Here is a 22212-nt window from a genome sequence, read left to right as displayed (position 1 = left end):
GAGACTGGGCATCTGCGTGGCTCTATTTAGAGACTGGGAGGCTCTCCTGGAACAGGCCGCGCAGTTCAACCTCAAAGTCAAACAAAGTAAATGTCAACTTGAACAACCATGTCTGGCTACACTGAGGGGGGAAACGAGCAATCTTTTCCAAATCACGCCTCACATGCAGCCACTCGGGGGGGACTACTCAACGTAGCAACCACTTAATGGCCCGAGTAGAAATCCCCTGCACATCACAGCAGTGTAACTCGGCTGCTTGCTATTCAAACTCAGGCGACGGGAGAGTCATTAAACGGCGGCTGGCTGCGCACTAAAGCTCGGCTTTTGACCCACTTTAAGGAAAAATACTGCTTTTCAATGACCAAGCCGTTATCTGGTCATCGAGTACAGTACTTGTAAATTCTGTTTTTTAAAGACATTGTTGTTGTTAAGTGGGTCTAGATACAGTACGAGCTTTGGGTGTGCGGTAGTTTTTTTTCTTTGGAGGACTAGACGTGACTTAAGTCTCAATTAATAAAAGAATACAGGAATAGATAAATGAATAAATGCATGGATAAATGTATAAATAAATCAAATAATACATAATTCAATATATGTGTAAAGAAATAAATGCTTCACATTCATTTCTACGTTTTTGTTAACCTATATTTATTTATTTATGAATTGCCATATGTAAATGAGTTCCCATTTATTGATTTATTCCTGTATTTATTCTTTTATGGAGACTTAAGTCATATTTAGACCTCCATATTTTTCATCACGTCAGGCATTTAACTGTGAGGCCCAGTTCCCACGTGCAGCTTGAAACCCACCCAGGAGAGATGCACTGACGTACTCCAGCCGTACGACTAACTGTACCATGATGAATGAAGACCGTTAAACGCCTCATGCCCTCTTGACCTCTCCCTCAAGTGGTCCACTCCCGCCTATGGGCAAACACACCCTCAGACTACGGGAAGAGGAGTAAAAAAGGAAGCACTCCTGACTGGTCACACCCTCTACAAATAACAATCTGCACACGCCATCTGTGGAGCGAGCGGTCTGGCTGCAGGGAAAACAAACAGGCAGAACACGGGAGAGAGTTCAGGAGACTGAGGCCCGGTTCTGTCTGGGTGCTGTCAGACCTTCTTGCCTGGCTGCCAGAGCTTCTGCACACGCCACCGCAACTTATCTAATTTAAGAGGTATGGCTACGAAACCACCGTTCAGCAGAACCACTTCGTACTCTATGAAATATGCACACTGGTACACCTGTCACTCTCTCCTTGGAGACGTGTTCAGCTTCACATTCATCCAGTTAAACAGATGTTTACTTTGAAGTTTGAGGGTGCAAATCATCGATTCATCCGCTGACGTATCGATTAAATTGATTGTTCTTAAAAGAAAACAATTGTAAGACATGGTAAAGCAGAAAATTCCCCCGTTCCAGAAGATGTTAACATCAAGTTTGGCATCTTTGGACTTCCAGACTTCATGAATTACAAAGGTCTGTCAACTGCTCTGAAGAACTTCTCATACACAAACATATTACACAATATTATTAAACTTCTCAAAATGTCCATGCAGGCAAGTCTTGATTAATGTTCTACTATTCAAAGCGTGAATAAAACCTTAAATATCGCTGAATAGACTATGGCCAACATCTCATCTCATCTCATCTTCAACGGCATATCCAGGGTCGGGTCGCGGGGGCAGCAGCTTTAGCAGGGGACCCCAAACTTCCCTTTTCCCGGGCCACATTTCCCAGGCCAGTGTGGGGAATTTCTACGGGGGAATAGTTGGGTCTATGTAAATCATACATAAGTCATAGAGTGTGGTCTTTACCTACTCTGTAAAGTGTCCTGAGATAACTTTTGTTAGGATTTGGCACTATAAATAAAACTGAATTGAACTGAATTGAATTTAAGGGGGTCGTCTGAAAATCCTAATATTGTGGGTTTCTGGGGTGCAGACATGATGGCTGTCATGTCTAGTCAAGTCAGTTTGGTACTCAGTTCTCTGGTTTGGACAAGAGGTAGAGTGGGTCGTCCTCCGTTCGAGAGCTCGGCAGTTCGATCCCCTCGGTCCGCATGTCGATGTGTCCTTGGGCAAGACACTGAACCCCTAATTGCTCCCTGTGCTGCGCATTGGTGTGTACATGTGGTGTGAATGGTCAGATTAGATGGTCTGTAGATGTCCACTGCCATCAGTGTGAATGTCTGTGTGATTGGGTGAATGTGACAAACACTGTGAAAGCACCTTGAGTAGTCAGAAGACTAGAAAGGCGCTATATAAGTACAAGTCCATTTACCATTTACACCAGTGCCAAAGACACATTTCCATTTTATGCAAACCTAATGGACAATAAAATAATCTGAATCTTATATATTACACCATAACTCGTTCCAGTGTTATCAGCGGAGCTACTGTCCAGTCACCTTCTGTCAAATACCAAACTTTCTCTTATTTTAATGCACTTTCCTGTGCTGGTGATGTCCTTTTTGACATGTTCTTGCACCGATACTGTCTACAACCACCGCGTCCTGCTGACTGAGCACTAAAAGCTCTCTCAGCTGACACATCAGACACATCAGGGATCACTTTGCCCTTTTTATTTCAGGTGTGAGGAAAAGGAGTGGTTCAAAACTGTGTTAAGTTACAACACTGTTAACCTACAACTGCTCTCTTCATTCACAAAAGCCTGCCTGACACTGACAGCATGAGAATCAGAGTACAGTCAGTGTGTGTGTGTGTGTGTGTGTGTGTGTGTGTGTGTGTGTGTGTGTGTGTGTGTGTGTGTGTGTGTCTGTATATATGTGAGTGTGTGTGTGTGTGAGTGTCAGTGTGAGTGTGTGTGTGTGAGTGTTAGTGTGTGTATGTGTGTGTGTTAGTGTGAGTGTGTGTGTTAGTGTGAGTGTGTTGTATGTGTATATATATGTGTGTGTGTATGCGTGTTTGTGAGTGTTAGTGTGAGTGTGTGTGTATATGTGTGTCTGTGTGTATGTGTGTGAGTGTTAGTGTGACTCTTTGTGTATATGTGTGTGTATGTGCGTGTATATATATGTGTGAGTGTGTGTGAGTGTTAGTGTGCGTGTGTGTGTATATGTGTGTGTATGTGCGTGTGAGTGTGTGTGTGTATATGTGTGTGTGTGTATATGTGTATATGTGTGTGTGTATATATGTATGTGTGTGTGTGTGTGTGTGTGTGTGTGTGTGTGTGTGTGTGTGTGTGTGTGTGTGTGTGTCTTGGGTGGAGTCTCAGCATTTTTTCCAAAGGGAATTACCGGTTTGATCGAAAGAAGGCATCAAGTGAATGCAGTGGCATCACTCCAGCAGCACGAATGACTGATACAGTATCGCTGCAGGTGCAGGGACGAGTTGTACTACATACGTGCTGGGCTGTTTGGCAAGTTCTGCTCATTCATAGCCTGTATTTCTGTATTTTACAGTAATGCCGAACAATACAACAGAAAACACGCTGAATAAGCCCAGTGTAGCACCTGTTGAAGGGCTAAAAGTGACAAATAGACACATTTCCAAGTCAAATGGTGCTGATATATACATTGTTTCTCTCCCGCGCTTCGTCAGAGGGTCTGTCACTAAAGGTAAATGACCTCTGCGCCGCTGCTGCTGCTGCCGCTGCTGCTGCTCACCTGAGTTTGAGGTTGGCCATGAACTCCTCCATAGACACGTTGTCCAAAAGCACAAAATCTGCTTTGCCATACTCCAGGCTCTCGTGCTCTGCCATGCTGCGACTCTGTTTCTCTTCCCTGACGCTCGCGGGTGAATGTGTTAACTTGCTCTTTGAAGTTGCCGACCCAAGGTGCCCGTCGGCGAGCCTCTCCCTCAGAGCTCGATGCCCATTTCCACCCGTCAAACTCTAATTTCACTCATGTTTGGGCGAAAGCTGTCCAAAGAAACACCCTCCAGGTTTAAACAGTGGGCGTTAATGATGCGGGTCTTTCCTTAAGTCCTGCTTTTCTGTCAGAAATAGAAAATATCCAGAAATATCCTCATGGCAACGCAAAGTTTCCTCCTCGCGCAAAAAGCCCTCCGACCCTCCCGTTAGATCGCGCGCCAGCTCCGTGCGTTTTCCTGGACTTTTCTCTCCTGTCGTCCGCACCGACCGTCCACCAATCAGGGCGAGGCCGCCTCTCCCTGACCCCGCCCCCAAGCCCGCCCTGCGGAGAGGTGTTGGTCAGACCGGTCACATACTTCTGCAGACCGCAGCTCCACGGTATGGAGGACGAAACATGACTTTAATACATAAGAACAAAAATAAATAAATGCATGAATGAATACAGGAATAAACAGATAAATGCACCAATACATAAATGGATACGTGTTAAGATAAATAAATGCATGTTTGAATAAATGTACAGATAAATAAATGCATACATAGGTGTAGGAATAAATAAATAAAGGAATGCATCAATACATAAATAAATAAATGCATGTTTAAATAAATGTACAGATAAATAAATGCATACATAGGTGAATGAATAAATACAGAAATAAACAAATGGATGCATCAATACATAAATAAATGCATCAATACATAGATAAATAAATAAATAAATGCATGGTTAAATTAATGTACAGATAAATAAATGCATACATAGATGTATGAATAAATAAGGTAATAAACAAATGGATGCAAAAATACAGAAAATAAATCAATAAATGCTTGACTAAAAGTAAAGATAAATACATGCATCACTACATGAATAAATACATGTATAAATAAATGTTTGAATAAATACAGAATTAATAAATTAATGCATGAATAAATGGGACCTCTTACAACATTGAAATATGGACACAGAAATAAAGAAATAAATGCATAAATAAATGTAAATATAAATACATGCATACATAAATGTACAGATGAATAAATGCATTCATAAATGTATGAATAAATACAGAAAGGAATGAAAGAATGCATGAATAAATGTATGGATAAATAAATAAATACATAAATAAATGTAAATATAAATAAATGCATACAACTAAAATAAATAGATCGATAAATGCATGCATAAATACATGTACAGATAAATAAATACATAAATTAATAAATCAATCCATGAATAAAACTCTTACCATAAACATATGGATACAGAAATTCATAAATACAAGAATAAATAAATATAGGTGAATAAAAATGTAGAAATAAAGGTTAAAAATGAAAGCATTTATTCCTTTATTCATACATTTATTCATGGATGTATTTATTTATTGAGACTTAAGTCACGTTTAGTCCTCCATACCCCTGATCCAGATACATATTTCTGGGATGACGGGGCCACCTCTAGGTTGTAAAACACTCAGTTCTGTTTTTTTCTGTATGTTTTGGGCCTGACTCTTATGATGCCCTCTGTTACCATAAAAGGAAAATTACAGCTCATCAGAAGTTCCTCAGTGGAGATATGACTGAATGAAAGGGAAGGACTGCTCTGACTCTGACCTATCATCGGTTGAGCTCTCAGGTGTGTGGTCGATGTTGTGATCTCTGCTCGTGTTGACTCTGAACGAGGCTTCCTGCTTTAAAAAGCTCCTGTGCAAGAAGCTGAACCCCAAGAACACACTGACACCGGACAACCACCAGGCTTACACTGGTGTTAGTGCGCCACCTGCTGTAAAGTACAGGCAAGTGCAGCAGACAGACAGACGGATGGATGGCTAGACAGATGGATGGATGGATGGATAGATAGATAGATAGATAGATAGATAGATAGATAGATAGATAGATAGATAGATAGATAGATAGATAGATAGATAGATAGATAGATAGATAGATAGATAGATAGATAGATAGATAGATAGATAGATAGATAGATAGATAGATAGAAAGATAGATAGATAGATAGATAGAGAGATAGATGGATAAACAGATAATTAGACAGATAGACAGACATATAGATAATGTCCAATTGTTAAAAAATGTGTGCTAAAGTGACCCCTAAGAGCCAAAACATGGTCTAAAGTGCCCTGTAGGAGCCAAAATGTGTGTTAAAGTGTCCTCTAGAAGCCAAAGCGTGTGTTAAAGTTCCCTCTATGTGCCCCAATGTATGCTAAAGTGCCCTCTAGGTGCCAAAATGTGTGCTAAAGTGTCCTCTAGAAGCCAAAACGTGTGCTAAAGTGCCCTCTAAGAGCCAAAATGTGTGCTAAAGTGCCCTTTAGTGCCAAAACGTGTGCTAAAGTGCCCTCTAGGAGACAAAACGTGTGCTAAAGTGCCCTCTAGGTGCCAAAATGTGTGTTAAAGTGCCCTCTAAGAGCCAAAATGTGCGCTAAAGTGCCCTCTAGGTGCCAAAACGTGTGTTAAAGTGCCCCCTAGGAGCCAAAACAGGTGCTAAAGTGCCCTCTAGCAGCCAAAACGTGTGCTAAAGTGCCCTCTAGGAGCCAAAACAGGTGCTAAAGTGCCCTATAAGTATTGGCATTGCAATACATTTTTCAGCTCAATCGAGCAAAAAAGTTGTTGTTTTTAAGTTTAGTTTTAGTTTTTATCATAATTGATTTCATTATTAGCTCTAGTTTTTACTCTAGTTGGTTTCATTGTACCTTACTTATCTATTTATGTTATTTAATAACTTAGTTAGTTGCTGTGACCATGTCTGACATAAGGGACAGTGGGATTTATTGTTTTTGTTGCTGTTTTTCATGTTAAGGCAGACGAGACGAGACAAAGGTACAGCTGTTATACTTGTTCTTGTTTGATTGTCTGCAAAGTTCAATAAAAAAATCTGGAACAAAAAAATAATAATCATTTATTTTATGTATTCTTTTGCGAACAATTGATAGTTTCCAAATGTATCCAAATATTGTCTTGTGGGAGGAAACCGAAGCACTCGGAGGAAACCCACACGGACACGGCGCTCAGACACTCCCTGTACCGAGCCACCGTGTCTCCAGAAGACGCATCACGGCGCTCATACACTCCCTGTACCGAGCCACCGTGTCTCCAGAAGATGCATCACGGCGCTCAGACACTCCCTGTACCGAGCCACCGTGTCTCCAGAAGATGCATCACGGCGTTCAGACACTCCCTGTACCGAGCCACCGTGTCTCCAGAAGACGCATCACGGCGTTCAGACACTCCCTCTACCGAGCCACCGTGTCTCCAGAAGATGCATCAGGGCGCTCAGACACTCCCTGTACCGAGCCACCGTGTCTCCAGAAGATGCATCACGGCGCTCAGACATTCACAGACAGTCACTTTGCTGTCGTCCTCGTCCCATGACCTGGACTGCCTCTAAAACATTTTCCGAGCCGCCCAAACCCCTAAGCCCACTGCTAACAGACACCCAACCACTTTACAGCCGGTATACATCATGGATGTCTTCTTCTGTTTGTGTAGATCTTTGCGAAGAGCTTCGTGAACATCGTCTAGATCTACGTCTTGGTGTTCGCCTAAATGTTCCAGTAGCTCTGACTTGTGTTGCAGCTCTTTCTGTTGATATTCTATTTTGGCTTTTAGACACTCCTCTACCAAGTCAGAAATCTCCAATTCTTCTTTGAGGTAGTCGATTTCTTCTTCCACAGATTCAAGCTTCTTCTTGAGAACGTCTCTCTGCAGAGAGGCTATCTCTGCTTTGGCACAGTCCAGCTTCTCCTTGAGATCCTGTACTTCATTCTGCAGAGAGACTATTTGGACTCCTTTAAATTCCCCGTTTAACGTGGCACTTTGCAACTCTTCCTCTAGAGAGACTATCTGGAGGACCCTGGACTCCACGAGCCTCTTCCAGTCCTCCAGGTGTTTGTTGACGTATTTTTGAGGCTCTTGTGCCATTGTTGTTGTCCTGTGTTGTGGGTATTTGTCTGTTTGACTTCAAATTACAGCTTGAATTAAAACTTAAATTGCTCACAGCTGTGAGGGCATGTCTGAGAAGCCTGTGACATCATCATCAAGAACTATGACATCACATGCCAAGCCTTTGATGATGAAAGCAGAACTGATTTAGGCTCCGCCCACAAGAAAACCACTTTCAAAGATAAACAATTCTGTGTGTGTGTGTGTGTGTGTGTGTGTGTGTGTGTGCGTGTGCCATTGCCACAATGCCATGGTTTAGGCATTACATCTGTACACTAACATATTCATTTATGTTTTATTAACTGAGCTATACTCATAATCTGTTCCACAAGGGAAACACTGGACCATGCAACGCTGTGTGACTCAAACGGCTCTTTTGTTCCAGTTTTCTTTGTAGCCTAAACATATTTCCAGCTTATGTTGAAAATAGACTTAGACTTTCTCTTTATTGATCCCTTTGGGATGAACTCCCGCAAGGAAATTGAATTTCCAGCAGCTTAGAAAAACACAAAGGGAGATAATGAATAAACTCTTAGCTAAATAAATACAGAAAGTATATAAAAAAAAAAACAGTAAACAAACTCTTGTGATGTAAGAATGCAGGGCAAATAATATTCACAGAAAATCAAATCAGATGGATAGATAGATAGATAGAGAATGTCCAATTGTTAAAAAATGTGTGCTAAAGTTCCCCTTTTAAAGACAAAACATGTGCTAAAGTGCCCTCTAAGAGACAATACGTGTGCTAAAGTGACCTCTAGGAGCCAAAACATGTGCTAAAGTGACCTCTAGGAGCCAAAACGTGTGCTAAAGTTCCCTCTAGGAGCCAAAACGTGTGCTAAAGTGCCCTCTAGGAGCCAAAACATGTGCTAAAGTGACCTCTAGGAGCCAAAACGTGTGCTAAAGTTCCCTCTAGGAGCCAAAACGTGTGCTGAAGTGCCCTCTAAGAGACAATCCGTGTGCTAAAGTGCTCTCATGGCAGCCAAAACATGTGCTAGAGTGCCATCCAGGAGCCAAAACATGTGCTAAAGTGTCCTCTAGGAGCCAAAACATGTGCTTAAGTGTCCTCTAGGAGCCAAAACGTGTGCTAAAGTGTCCTCTAGGAGCCAAAACGTGTGCTAGAGTGTCCTCTAGGAGCCAAAACATGTGCTTAAGTGTCCTCTAGAAGCCTAAACGTGTGCTAAAGTGTCCTCTAGGAGCCAAAACGTGTGCTAGAGTGTCCTCTAGGAGCCAAAACATGTGCTTAAGTGTCCTCTAGAAGCCTAAACGTTTGCTAAAGTGTCCTCTAGGAGCCAAAACATGTGCTTAAGTGTCCTCTAGAAGTCTAAACATGTGCTTAAGTGTCCTCTAGGAGCCAAAACATGTGCTAAAGTGCCCTCTAGGAGTCATAAAATATATAAAAAAAAAACAATAAACAGTAAACAAACTCTTACATGAGGTAGATGTAAGAATACAGGTCAAATCAAATCACATAAGTTAAATGTAGAGGAAATGTATGAGATAAAATATGTATGACTGTAGATGATATTATGCATGAGATGTAAGCACACTAACACATGAGACACGGTGTTCCCGTCACTGTAGCAGTTGATCCTGTTGCTATGGGGAGTTTATCGGCCCTTTTTTGCTCGCATGAGACAAGGAGAAGGGAACACTGTCGGATTCTTTCCACTCCTGGGCGTAGCTGCGGCGACCTGGAGGTAAACATCCCGGTTCAGAGGCTGTACTTAGATCAGCTGCTGCTGCCCCTATAAACATGAGACTGACTGTAAAACGAGCCTCACTTGACTGCTGCTCTAAAAACACACACAGAAGGGCATCCCCAGATTTAACATAGCAGTGTGCCTATTAGTCAAAACTACTTACACATAATACAGAATGCAGTCGTCAAAGTGAAAGAGGAAGCGCTGGATTTAAGAGATAACGGTGAAGGTGCTCCCTGCGACCTTGGACTGTGATCTCTCCTGGTGTGGTTGGCCCCCCAAAGGTAGCTTCCTCTAGCCTCCTCTGTACCTCAGGTCTCACTGCCCGGCCATGTCTCTGTAGTGACAGCTAGTGTTTGTGTAGGTGTGAGTGTGCAAGTAATGAAACTACACTATTGGACCCTTTCATTATTTAGGATATTTAACCATTGCTTCTCTATTTTATGTATTTATTCCCAGGGACAATGCACATTAATCCATATCACTGTAAATGTGCCAGTGTTCAGCCAAAAGGCTTATTTTTAACTGTTAAATTGACCAGTATAAACAGCAAATAAGATACACAACATATAAAGAAGATCAAAAGTTAACGTGCTCCTGTTCACCACTTCCATTACTAACACACTGACCTCGTTCAGGCTCTCCCTTTTCCTGAAACACACAAACAGAAGCGTATTTGCTATTATTAGAAGCTCTCAACTTTCAGCTGCATGCGTCTCACATGACGTCAACCGACCACCAGACCACGAGGACCCGTCCCCCCCCCCCCCGGGTGATGACCTCTTTCTCACTTGGCTCTCAGCTTTTAGGAGTGTGATCCACCGCGTCACTCTTTGGAGGAACACCAGCGCGGTGGAAACCTCTACAGACGTAAATCTTTCTGTGGGGAGGTTTGTCTGCGCCTGAGGGTCTGGATCTGGATCTGGGAGGGCTGCAGGGGGGAGGTGCTGATCCGGATCATCATCATCATCATCATCATCATAACAGAGTCAGAAGAGTCAGTGAAGTAAAAACTTTTTGTCCCCAACAGCTGCAGGAAAGACCAAAACAGCCTCACAGGGACTCTCGCTCTCTCTCTCTCTCTCTCTCTCTCTCTCTCTCTCTCTGTCTGTCTGTCTGTCTGTCTGTCTGTCTGTCTGTCTGTCTGTCTGTCTGTCTGTCCGTCTGTCTCTCTCTGTCTCTCTCTCTCTCTCGCTCTCTCGCTCTCTCTCTCCCCCTCTCTCTCTCATCTCTCTCTCTCTCTATACTTGATATAATATACCTTTAAATCTATTTCACTGTAATGAATGAAATTAAAACAACATAAAACAAATAGCACAATATTCTGTAGATGCCAAGATAATAATCGTTTCACAAGAACTTCTGCAAATAATCCCCAAATAACTCCCAATTTATTTCCTATTACTATAATCATAATTATATGATACACACAACTATACTATAATATGCATTATATATTAGAGTATTGTGTTATTGTTATATGGAAAACCAATGGCTATATCTACCAATTAACTTAAGGTATTCCTTTATTAGTCCCACAAAGGGGAAATTTCCTTATTACAGCAACAATGTAAAAAATAAGAATAATAGGAACATAATATGTAATATTTTTAACTTTACACCATGAGAACAAGATTTTTTCCTTTTATATCACTTCTGATCTCTGTAAAACATGAATAATAATAGGCGACGATCTTTTGTTTTCTCACAGCGAGTTACTTATCTGGAGAAAACAAGACAATCCACTTCTGATCTCAAGGTAACGGGATGAGTCCTCACCCCAGAGTGAAGGAGTTCAAGCACCTCGGGGTCTTGTTTGCGAGCGAGGGGACGATGGTGGTGTCAGTTAGATAATTACTAAGTTATTGATGCAATAACACGAGAGAAGCATTTTGTACTTAAGTCCATCTTTATTATCACTATTTGGGTTGTATTCACACTATGTACAATCATTTCAGTCGCAAAAACGTGGAGCTATAAAAATAACCTTTAACTTACTGTATGATTCAAGACAAATGTAATACAAAAGAAAACTGTGCAGTGTCAACACGTATGCACCGGGGGCATCTATATTCTCCTAGTATGGCACAGTGTAACGAACAATCGGAGACTGGCGTCGCTTCACTGAGAGCTCAAACATGACATGCACTAGCCTCTACTGAGCTAAAGAAGCATCAAAGTCCACACGAAAACATGAGAAATTCTCCTGTGACTGGCCCGTAAAGACGCTGTCGTCTTATTTCGTTTAGTAATTAATGCACAGAAGAGAGGGGGTTACATTCGGCCTGGTCCATCAGACTGACGTGAAGATAAACACTGTACCTTTATCAGTCAACGCGAATACTGTGATTAAACCTTTTAAGGAAAAAAAGGCTGAAATATCAAAAAGCTCATGCAGAGAGCACGACGAGCGCTCAACTCCCCCCCCCAAAAAAAGCCATAACGTTTGTTCAGATCTGCAGACTCTACAGTATTACAGTACTTAAGAAGGGAACAAGGTTCTAGGTACTTTCAAGTGTTCAATGAAATGAAAGCCTGTGGGTGCAGACGCTCCGTAAGGCTTGGGTGTGGTTCTCCTCCGACTGTTCAACAACAGGTTCTCCTGCCTGTTCGACTCCAGAGCTTCACCTTTACGGCGTGTTGTGGTGTCTTAAACTTTTCATACGCAACACCACAACAATAACAAACATGCCTCAGTTCCAACCTGCGCGGAGACACCGGAGCCGCACCTCCGAAAGCGTCGGAGTCTCCTCTGTTAGTTGTTCTATTTTCCTATGAAGAACCCGAACAGGGCCTGAAAAGCAACGTGAACATGCTACGGCTGAAACCAGGTGAAAAAGAAAGAAAGAGGGTACTCTCGTCTGGTTCGGTCCGGAGACGATGCTCTCCGTATGACATGGGAATATGAAGACAGGAATTCTGAAGGCTTCATGGGTACGTAGGCTCGAAGCACCCGGGGGGACCGTTTCACTTGGGAACCTTGTAGACGCTCAGATCCAGGGGCTCTTTACTGGGTATGCACCAGTCGTCCGCCTCTTGGCTCACTTTGTAGTTCTTCAGAGCGGTTTTGTTGTACACAGGCAGCCTCTCGATGGAGTCCGTGGACAGCGCCTGCGGGGGTCAAGAGGACGAGATGTCAATACAAGGACTATGTGTGAGTGCAACCACTCCGCGCATAGCTACGACCAGCTGGCCGTCCACGGCCCGTCTGAGAGAGGTGGGCTTTTGTAGAGGGCGTTTGCACGCATTTAAAACAATGGCGGTGAAAGGTTCACGTTGGTGTGATGCGGAGGTGGAGTGTTTACTGCAGATTTGGTCGATGAAAAGATTCAAAAACAGTCGACAAGACGCACAAAAACTCAGAGGTCTACGGAAAGATTTAGAAACAAAGCGACGCATCGCCATGACGTCATCAATGCGTGTGACGTGTTACGGCGTGATGACGTTTAGGCAGCAAGAAGCATTCTCCGAGGCCCAGGTAGTGTGAGTACAAACGGGCCTGGAGGGGGGGACAAGGACCCTAAAGCCCAGGGCGCGATGCGGAAGGACAGTGAGAGTCCGCCCTAAGAGCCCCCCCCCCCCCTCACTCCAAAGACCAAGACACCCAGATTCAAAGAGTCGACTTTTAGCCATTTTACATTTCTATGTTATCGTTTTGTTTCTCTCTGTGGTCATTTTACATCTATTTTTAATCATTTTTTGTGTCTTGGTCATATTTTTTTGTCTCTGTGTGGTCGTTTTGGGTCTATTATCAGTTCTTTAGCATCCCTTCCTGGTCGTTTCTTTTTAAAAAGCATGCTTTTATTAGTACCGCGAGGAGAAATTTACTTTTCACTCTTTTTTCAAAAAACATACACAGGTCAAGTATGCACATGTGCACAAACAGGTCCTATATACATGCATCAAATGGAGAGATGTCAGAGCAAGAGGGCTGCCTCAAGGGCACCTCAGCAGTGCCCAGGCGGCGGACCTCTCCAGCCACCACTAATTTTTTGTCTTTTTGTGGTCATTTTTGGTGGTCTTGTGTATACTTGTGGTCATTTAGCATCTCTTTATGATCATTTTGTGTGTTTTATGAGCCAGGACACCTGACATTATCGTCCCCAGGCCTGTGCTCATTAGACCCGTTCAGTAATCCGCCTATGGTCCACAGGTCTGCCGAGTTTGTTTCCGGTTAAAATACAAAAAGCTTGCCACTAGGCCTTTTCTCTGTGCTGCAGACTTTCCAAACTCTTGGCTTGTCTTGTTACAGTTTTCATGCATGATCAGCCCCGTCTGGCTCACCTTCAAGTAGATGACAGCGTCTGTGCCGTGGCCCTCCATGGAGTAGAGCTGCAGGTCCCCCTGGAAGTACTTGGCGTAGAGACGAGAGATGGGCAGACCATAGCCGAAGCCAGCCTGCAGAGAGAGAGAGAGAGAGAGAGAGAGAGAGAGAGAGAGAGAGAGAGAGAGAGAGAGAGAGAGAGAGAGAGAGAGAGAGAGAGAGAGAGAGGATCAAATGTTTAAGAAGGCTTTGTTCTCCATCACACTGCAGCAGCTCTTCCAAGGAACAAACCCTTCTGTTGTCAAGTTTACTTTCTGGATTGTAGATAAAAAGGAAACTGATGCAGAGATGGAAAGAGGATCTAAGTAAAAGGCTATATCAGCATTTTGAAGCTTGTTGGCTGCATAGGAATGACACCAAATGGCATATGGTGTATTTGACGGTGTTCTAAAAAATAAATACATACAAATATGTAGGAGTGGAATAGAGTTAATTAAAAAAAAACACCGCCTCCCTCTCTACTCACCAGTGGAGGCCGTGTCCTCTCTCCTATCTGCGGCGCAGGAGCAGTGGAGTACATGTAGCTGAAAAGGTTCTCGATCCTTCGAAAGGGGACACCGCCGCCCTTGTCGCTCACCTGCAGCCGACACGGGTAAAAGGAGAAACAATTACAGGAGGTCCTTGAACGGTGCTGAGCACAGACAGAAGTACCCGCCTGTCCTGAACACACGGCCTCCACACAGAAGCTCAGTGGCCTTCTCTTTGTTTACTCCACGAGAGGAGAAAACAAAGAGGCCACTGAGTGAAATCTAGTGTCACATTAGTGCAAACAAAACAAGCTGCACTGAAAATTATTTTTAAATCATTTCATTCTTAAAGGTTTCTTTTAGCTCTATCTTCAGCTGTAGCTTCAGTAATTGTTATAATCTATATAATTTATCGACTATATGTACAATTTGTGAATCTAACTATTATAATAAATCGTATACAATCTAATTAATAACATATAATATATAAAATATAATATATATAAAGTAATATGAGTATGATTAATAATTCACCAGTAAGTCTGTTGGTCACTCATTCACTATTCCCTATATAATGTTTATTAAATAGTGCACTTCATAGGGAATGATAGGGAGATTTCAGACACTACACTGGAAGTTTCTAACGAATCGTTGCATCAGTAGATGTGACGGATAAATGTGTGAAGGAAGCGTCCAGCACCATGTAAACAAACGGAGCTGTGAACTCATTTACAGTCTGTTTATGACACAAACCTGCTCTCAGGAGGACGCACAAAGGTCGCACTGATGTTGAAGTTCATTTTAATGTTTAATCCAAAATCAATTGTTGAACGTTCGATGTTGTTAAAGTGTAGTTTTGTTAGCGATGGAGGTGTGGCTGTAAAAGCCCACGGTTCATTTATTTCACAAGCGTAACAGTAACAGTAACAGTAGTAACAGTAACAGTAACAGTAACAGTAGTAACAGTAACAGTAACAGTAGTAACCGTAGTAACAGTAACAGTAACAGTAGTAACAGTAACAGTAACCGTAGTAACAGTAGTCGGCTCGTGAGTCACGGTTGTCGGTAACTGCAGTTAGCGCTCAGCTACCTGGCTACTGTTAGCACCTCTTCTTCTTCTTCTTCTCCTCCTCCGGTAAAACACGACTGCATTGCATTGTGGTATACAGCAGTACAATGTAGTGTGCATCCTATGCACGCTCAAATTACTCGTGCATTGTGGGTATTTTATAGTGGACTGTTTAGTGAATGAAATTAACCACAGATATATATAGTGCACTACTTCTATGATAGGGAAGGATGTCGACCACAGCGTGTGTGTGTGTGTGTGTGTGTGTGTGTGAGTGAGTGAGTGAGTGAGTGAGTGAGTGAGTGAGTGAGTGAGTGTGTGTGTTTGTGTGTGCGTGTGTGTGCTGTTCGGTGCTGAGCAGGTCTTTTCTCTTCAGACTGCCACTGGAAATGACACAGAGAGTGAAGCGAAACAGCTGTCGGCGGTAAAACAAAATCAACGCGCTGAAGCATATTTAAAACTGCCTTCATCTCTTTTCGCATCGTTCCGTGCAGCTTTAAGTCCTAAATTTACCTTTTGCAGTTGCAGTTCTTATTGTGCGGTCTGTATGAGTCACAACAACACGAGTATTAAGACAAGGTTTGTGATGTAGTTAATCTTATCAGAGCTTAGTAGCTGTGCTGTCTGGTAGGCGCTGTGATTAATTGAGGGTTTAAGTCGTTACATAACAGAATTAAAGGGGTTTTGGGTGGAGATGACAAGGTGGTTATTCCCAGCTTTGAAAGCAAAGGCGGATCCGCGGTTTGTGTTCAATGGGGCTCTTTAATTAAAGTTGTTTAGCGCTGATCTGATCTGAACTTGTGCGATAATGACAAGTGTAAAAGATTAACTTGGCGAGTGTTTCATCTTCGCAGGCTTCATTAAACTTGTTAACTGGTTCACAGAGAGATTAAAAACTAAGAAAACACCGACAGACCCTTTTAAGATCTCTGATCCACCTGCTGTTAGTAAGCATCCAAACATGACTCTGGGGAGAAATGAATCCTCTGCTTTGCAATGTACTAGTTTCTCCGTTTCATAAGAAGCTGCGACATCCGACCCACCTTGATTGACAGGTCCTCGTCGCCCAGAGACACCATGACTCGAATGGGTGGAAGGTTGTTGCTGTTGTCGTGGGTCTCAATCGTTGCCCTCATGGCATTCTGCAAGAAAAAGAAGGCTCATTTAAAAAAAAAGGAAGTTTTAAATGTACTTTTCATGTGTAATATCATTCAATGTCTATAATTCAGAACTGCACTAGATTTCCATGGGCTACACGGTGGTGTAGTGGTTAGCACTGTTGCCTCATGGCTGGGGCCCTTCTGTGTGGAGTTTGCATGTTGTCCCCGTGTCTGCGTGGGTTTTCTCCGGGTTCTCCGGTTTCCTCTCACAGTCCAAAGACGTGCAGGTGTTCGGTTCATTGATGACTCTAAATCACCCGTAGGTGTGAATGGTTGTCTGTCTCTGTTCGTCTCTATGTGTCCTGCGATAGACTGGCGTCCTGTCCAGGGTGGACCCCGCCTCACGCCCGATGTCAGCTGGGATCGGCTCCAGCCCCCCACGACCCCGACAGAGACAAGAGGCTGAAGATGAATGAATGAACTGGCTTCCAAAGATCATTTTCCAGGACTTTTTGATTTAAAAGACGAGCAGTTATGGCTTATAACTTATCTTTATAAACATGCTTACGAATTATGGCACGTTTCACTTAATAAGTATAACCAAGTTATAATGATAACCCTCTGCAACAGGACCAAGAAACGGCCGATCAAGCAACTTATGCAAATTAGGGGCATTTCAACAGAGACCCTCCTTAATCCGGGTATTTTCAGGTTTTTCCCAGGATGCATTGGGAACCCTTCTGCAGAACGTGTCTCACCTTAAAGAGCTCAAACAGCATGTGGTAAAGGTGAGAGGGCACGTACACGATGCTCATGGGAAGGTTCTTCTTCTGGCCTGCACGAAGAAAACAAACAGAGACAAAGTGTTTTTTCATTAGGATTCATTTAAAATGCATTATCCTCGACACTTGTGGATGCTTCCGTATCCATCTGTGGCAATTATTCTGCTGAGCTCCTGGTGTTTACGCTTTGAGAGGATGGACCCTGTGTCAATATTGCCAGATGCAGTCAGGCGGGTTTATTCAGCCTTTCACTTGAGCTTGGATGCTATAATTAGAGGCCTCTCAGGTCCCCCTGGCTGAACGGTAATCTACATACAAACACATACTGTGCACACACACACACACACACACATACAGACGACTTGGCTCCATTTGATCCTAATTGAAATCTCTTGAACAAACCAAGACCTTTGTCCTTTTGGGTGTCGGCATTCAGAGGAAAACTGGGTTCAAGCTCAAGCTGCCAGATTAAATGAATGTAAACTTACTGCACATCTCCTGAAGTATCAGATCAGGGGAGCGGAGGTAGTACTGCTCACACAGCATCTTGGCGCTGTGGAAGGCATCTGACCACCCCCAAAAAAACAGATAATAAATTATGATTACAACACAAACAAATACATTATATTTGTAAACACATGAAAAAGCAAACAGTATAATAATTCATATTCACCCTGGACTACGTCTCCGACTTCACAGTGAGGGTCGATGCTCCCGATGGTGTTTGGGTGGACGGGGTTGAGCGTGCCGTCAAAAATAAGAGCTGCAGGGGACAAACGTGTGTTATCTCTCGTTAGTGGACATTCAACACATCTAATTCAGTGCAAATTAAGGCTGGGAATCACTTGAAATCTGGCCAATATGATATGAGTTTTGGTGCGAAAGCCAACGCGACCTTGACTCAACGCTAGATGCACATAGTCTGTGCGTCTACATGCTCAGCAGTGACCGCGGTTAAGTGAATAACCGGGTTATTCCAGTTCTTCTTGTACACAGGAGCGAGGAAGAATGGGAAGAATGACGGAGTAACTCGACCTCGGCTTTCCCCCCCCTGGTTGACCTTTTGTCAAAGACAGAAACAGGTCTTCTTGGTAGTGACGTTGGTTGCCATGGCGAAATTCTCAGTGGGTTTAAAGGTAAAGCTTGTGTTGTTGTTGTTGTTTTTGGTGCCGTTGCTTCCTGATCCATTCTGGGTCAAAAACCACTGCAGCAGAGTGGGGGAGGCAGTTATAACCTAGGGAGCATGTGCTGATGCGTGACCTGATCTGACCCCGGTTAACGTGTTTACGTGCACGAATGCTCCGGTTACTGAAGGAGCTCTCTACGTCTGTTAACCAGGGTACGGTGTTTACATGGAGCTTGAGAAACCGGGTTGTAACAGGTTACCCGGTAACAGGTTGTTAAAACTGCACATTAACATTTTTTGCAGTGTCACCAAACAGGGTACGCTAACCTGGAAACCATGGAAACCGTGCTCACGCCAGTCTCTTCAAACATGGCGGCTCCTTGTAAAATAGTGCTATGGAGTGCGTGAATTTGATGAATGTGGACTGAACGCTACTCACTGTGCTGGTTGATGAGCATGCGGATAGAGATGCGGCTCATGTAGAAGCGGTCCAGAAAGTACTGGATGTTCTGGTTGGTTACCGGGTCCTGGGGAAAGGCCTCTTTGTATTCTATGATACCCTGGGCCATAGTCGGCACGACATCGTTGTGCCTGTTTCTGATGGTAACTAAGGCGTCAACAAACCTGCGGGGAGGAGGGACATGACGATATCCAGCTGTTATAATCCTGTTGTATCATATATTCAAAAGGCAGAGTGGCTGGAGAAGAACACGTGAGGGAAATAAGCATCTTTATGGCGTTCTGTGCAACTTCAGGCTTCATTTTACAGGGTTTGTGCGACTTTACATGGTCAAGTTCAAGCTCTTTCAAGGTCCATTTTCAAGCTTTTCCAGCATCTTACAGCTGTGATAAATTACATACTTCTATGATTGTATACATTTTTTGTTTCATTAAAAACAAAAAGAGTTAAAGTTCAAAGAGATGGTATTATGCTATAAACAAAAAATGTTTGGTAATACCAAAGGGATAAGAAATTAAATTATATTTCTACCCTACAGCTCTGTTGTGAATGAAATGTAGACACAGTTTTAAGCATTTTCAAGCACTTTATCCAAAATTCAAGCACTTTTCCAACCTTGAAAAAACACAACATTAAAATTCATTCAAGGTTTCAAGCATCCGCACGAACCCTGACTTTTACACAAGTGAGCGTGTGTCTCTTTAAACTCCCTCTCCGACGCGTTCAGGAACAAATGTGAGATTTTTAAAAGGGGAATTAGGAACTTACTCTCCCAGGACTTTGTAGTCATCAGGATTCTTGTCAAGGAAGTCGAGGATCTCCATTAAACTCTGAATGTACCTGTCACACACACACACACACACACACACACACACACACACACACACACACACACACACACACACACACACACACACACACACACACACACACACACACACACACACACACACACACACACACACACACACACACACACACACACACACAGTATTGGATTTACTGATGTTGTCCTTTTGTTTGTTGCATTTTATATAAATAAATAAATACAAAAATAAATAAATAGAAAATTAATAAATAAATACGCAAATAAAAGAATAAATAGAAAAATAAAACAAAAACAAATATATATACAAATATATATATGTATAAATATATCTACAAAATAAATAAATACGGGATGGAAAGTGGGACTCATGTCGGGGTTTTTTTGTTTTTCTTTTTCACTTAAAAGCTCCGAAACAGTATGCAACTGTCAATAAAGACATTTAAAATAAATAAATAAATAAATACAAAATAAAAACAACCGGCAGCCTTTATGACGCACAGCTTCTTCTCTCTCTGCTCTTGAGTTACTGTGTCTACATGAGATTAAATATCTTTTATTATGCCGTGGTCTTTGTTCTGGAGCACCGGACCAAAGTGGATTTGGACAAGACCTGAATCAGGGAAAGTGTTTTGGCTGTAGGTCACTCCTCAGTCCTCACAAGGAATGAAAGGCAGCTCCTGAAAACAAGGTCACGTGACGCTCGAGGAGAAACTAGGGTAAAGTTCAGAGCCGAGAGCCCCCCCCCCCCCCTCCACCCCCCCCTCCTCCTGCACAGAGACTTCCTACAGCATGAACATAAACAACCAGCTGTGACCGTAAACTCTGACGAGTCAGGGGGTGAAACATGGCGTCCCTTATCCACCACGGAGGCTCAAAGAGACACTCCTTGGGTTCTTTTGTTCTGGGATCATTTCACAGCCACAGTTGAGTCAGTTACGTAACACTCAGATCACAACAGTGTCCCGGTCTGACTCACCAGCTCTGCACCGTCTGCACCGACGGGGTCGTGAGCAGCTTGTCGGGCAACAGGTTGATTTCTTTCATGATGTTCGAGAGCCTCACAGGGAGCTCCTGCCTCAGGAAGACAAACGACGTCTTCTCACAGGCGTTGATGGACCCTGGATCGACACAGGAGGACACAGGAATTAGAGCTGAACTAAGTCATTCATGCCACGATTAGCAGGAGATGACATGATTCAGTGTTTTGAATCATTTTGGAATCCTCTACGCTAAATTAAATATATTTTGACTGATTTTTTCACACATTTTTCACAATTTGCTGAGTTTTTATAGACTGTAGAATAAAAATCAGGAAATGAATGAATAGTGAAAGTGATCCTTAGTTGTAGGCATGCTTTATCAATATTGGGGCACTTAAAAAAGGGAATTTCTGCCACTGAGATATTATATTTCCGACCAAACAATTAATAAAAAAATAATAGATAAATTGGGCGGCTTTACAGTTACTCCCATGGTAGAATATAAATATAAATATATATATATAAATATTGAAAATAATAAACAAGTAAAATTATACACATTGTAATAAAATAAAGTAAACTAGAAATAAGAAATATGCAAAAACAAGCATGCTACAATAATAAACAACAATAACAACTTATATTAAATAATAATAAGTAATAACAACAATAATAAACACTTAATAAACAATAAAAAAAATAACCATTAGCTCCTGTCCTTATAAAATATTAATAAACAACACATAAATAATGACATTTCTTGCAGATAAATGTGTGTTATGCTAAATTCCTCTGCACATGTTGCATGATAGCTCGACTGTCTTTATGTAAATATCATTGATTGGTAATAATAAGAACAGTTAGCAGAGTGTCAGTGCAGCCAGAGCCTCCAGATCTGATGCAATCCTCTGCACTGTGAGCACTATATCATTGCTGCTGCTGCTGCAGGCATAAACACACAGAGCAGATGCGTTTGCACACATATGCATTGGATGTGGACTGTTCCGGCTCGGGTCTGGGGAGCTGCGGTCTCTTTGCACACGTTGTCAGCGGATCGATACTCACCGAAGTCGAGGAACTGCTTCATGGAGAGGGGCGACGGGGAGAATTTGGAGAAATGCTCGATGTGTTTGGGGACGCTGGCCAAAGCGGCGTTTTTCATTATGAACCGAACGAACTTCATTATTATTATTATTATTATTATTGTTATTATCGCTCCTGGTCCTGGGTCTAATCCTGGCCCTGGTCCTGGTCCTGGTCCTGGTTGCTGAGTGGCCCACACACCGTCGCTACTACTCCCCTTGTCCCCCTAACTGACCGGGACCTGTTAACAAACACAACAGAAGCGTCACAGGGAAGTTGCGAGCTCCAGCCAATAGGAAGGCTGGGATTTTTTATTGACGTTCCAGACGGCCAATTGGAAGCGCGGAGGGGCGGGGTTAGTGATGTCTGGGCGGGATCTCCTCCATAGAGGGTTCTGATTGGTCTGCTTATATAAAAAAGGAGATTAACTGATCAGTCTGTAAACAACCACCTACATTAATCATTACAACATCATTATTTGATGTTTATTTATGGGCATGT

At 42.7% G+C, this 22212-nt stretch overlaps 2 protein-coding genes across 2 annotated transcripts in view; both read right to left on the bottom strand.

Annotated features, from left to right (window-relative positions):
* Positions 1–4078, bottom strand: part of myo1d (myosin 1D) — a 108998-nt gene extending 104920 nt beyond the window's left edge. Inside the window, exon 1 of the mRNA XM_083932761.1 lies at positions 3632–4078. Within this exon, the coding sequence (XP_083788887.1) occupies positions 3632–3726 (95 nt within the window). The 5' untranslated portion in view covers positions 3727–4078. The remainder of the gene's footprint in view (positions 1–3631) is intronic.
* Positions 4079–11381: 7303 nt separating this feature from the next.
* pdk2a (pyruvate dehydrogenase kinase 2a) lies at positions 11382–21922 on the bottom strand. The gene is made up of 11 exons (XM_083933105.1): positions 21694–21922; positions 20625–20766; positions 19588–19659; positions 18799–18983; positions 17907–17996; positions 17722–17799; positions 17210–17286; positions 16395–16493; positions 14282–14392; positions 13776–13889; positions 11382–12602 (listed from the first exon to the last, which is right to left on the bottom strand). Exons 1-11 carry the CDS (start codon positions 21809–21811, stop codon positions 12459–12461), a joined length of 1230 nt encoding a protein of 409 aa, XP_083789231.1. The 5' UTR covers positions 21812–21922; the 3' UTR covers positions 11382–12458.
* Positions 21923–22212: the final 290 nt, after the last annotated feature.

Source organism: Echiichthys vipera (genome assembly GCF_963691815.1).
Source record: "Echiichthys vipera genome assembly, chromosome: 18".
Taxonomy (NCBI): domain Eukaryota; kingdom Metazoa; phylum Chordata; class Actinopteri; order Perciformes; family Trachinidae; genus Echiichthys; species Echiichthys vipera.
This window is presented reverse-complemented; position numbering and strand designations above follow the sequence as displayed.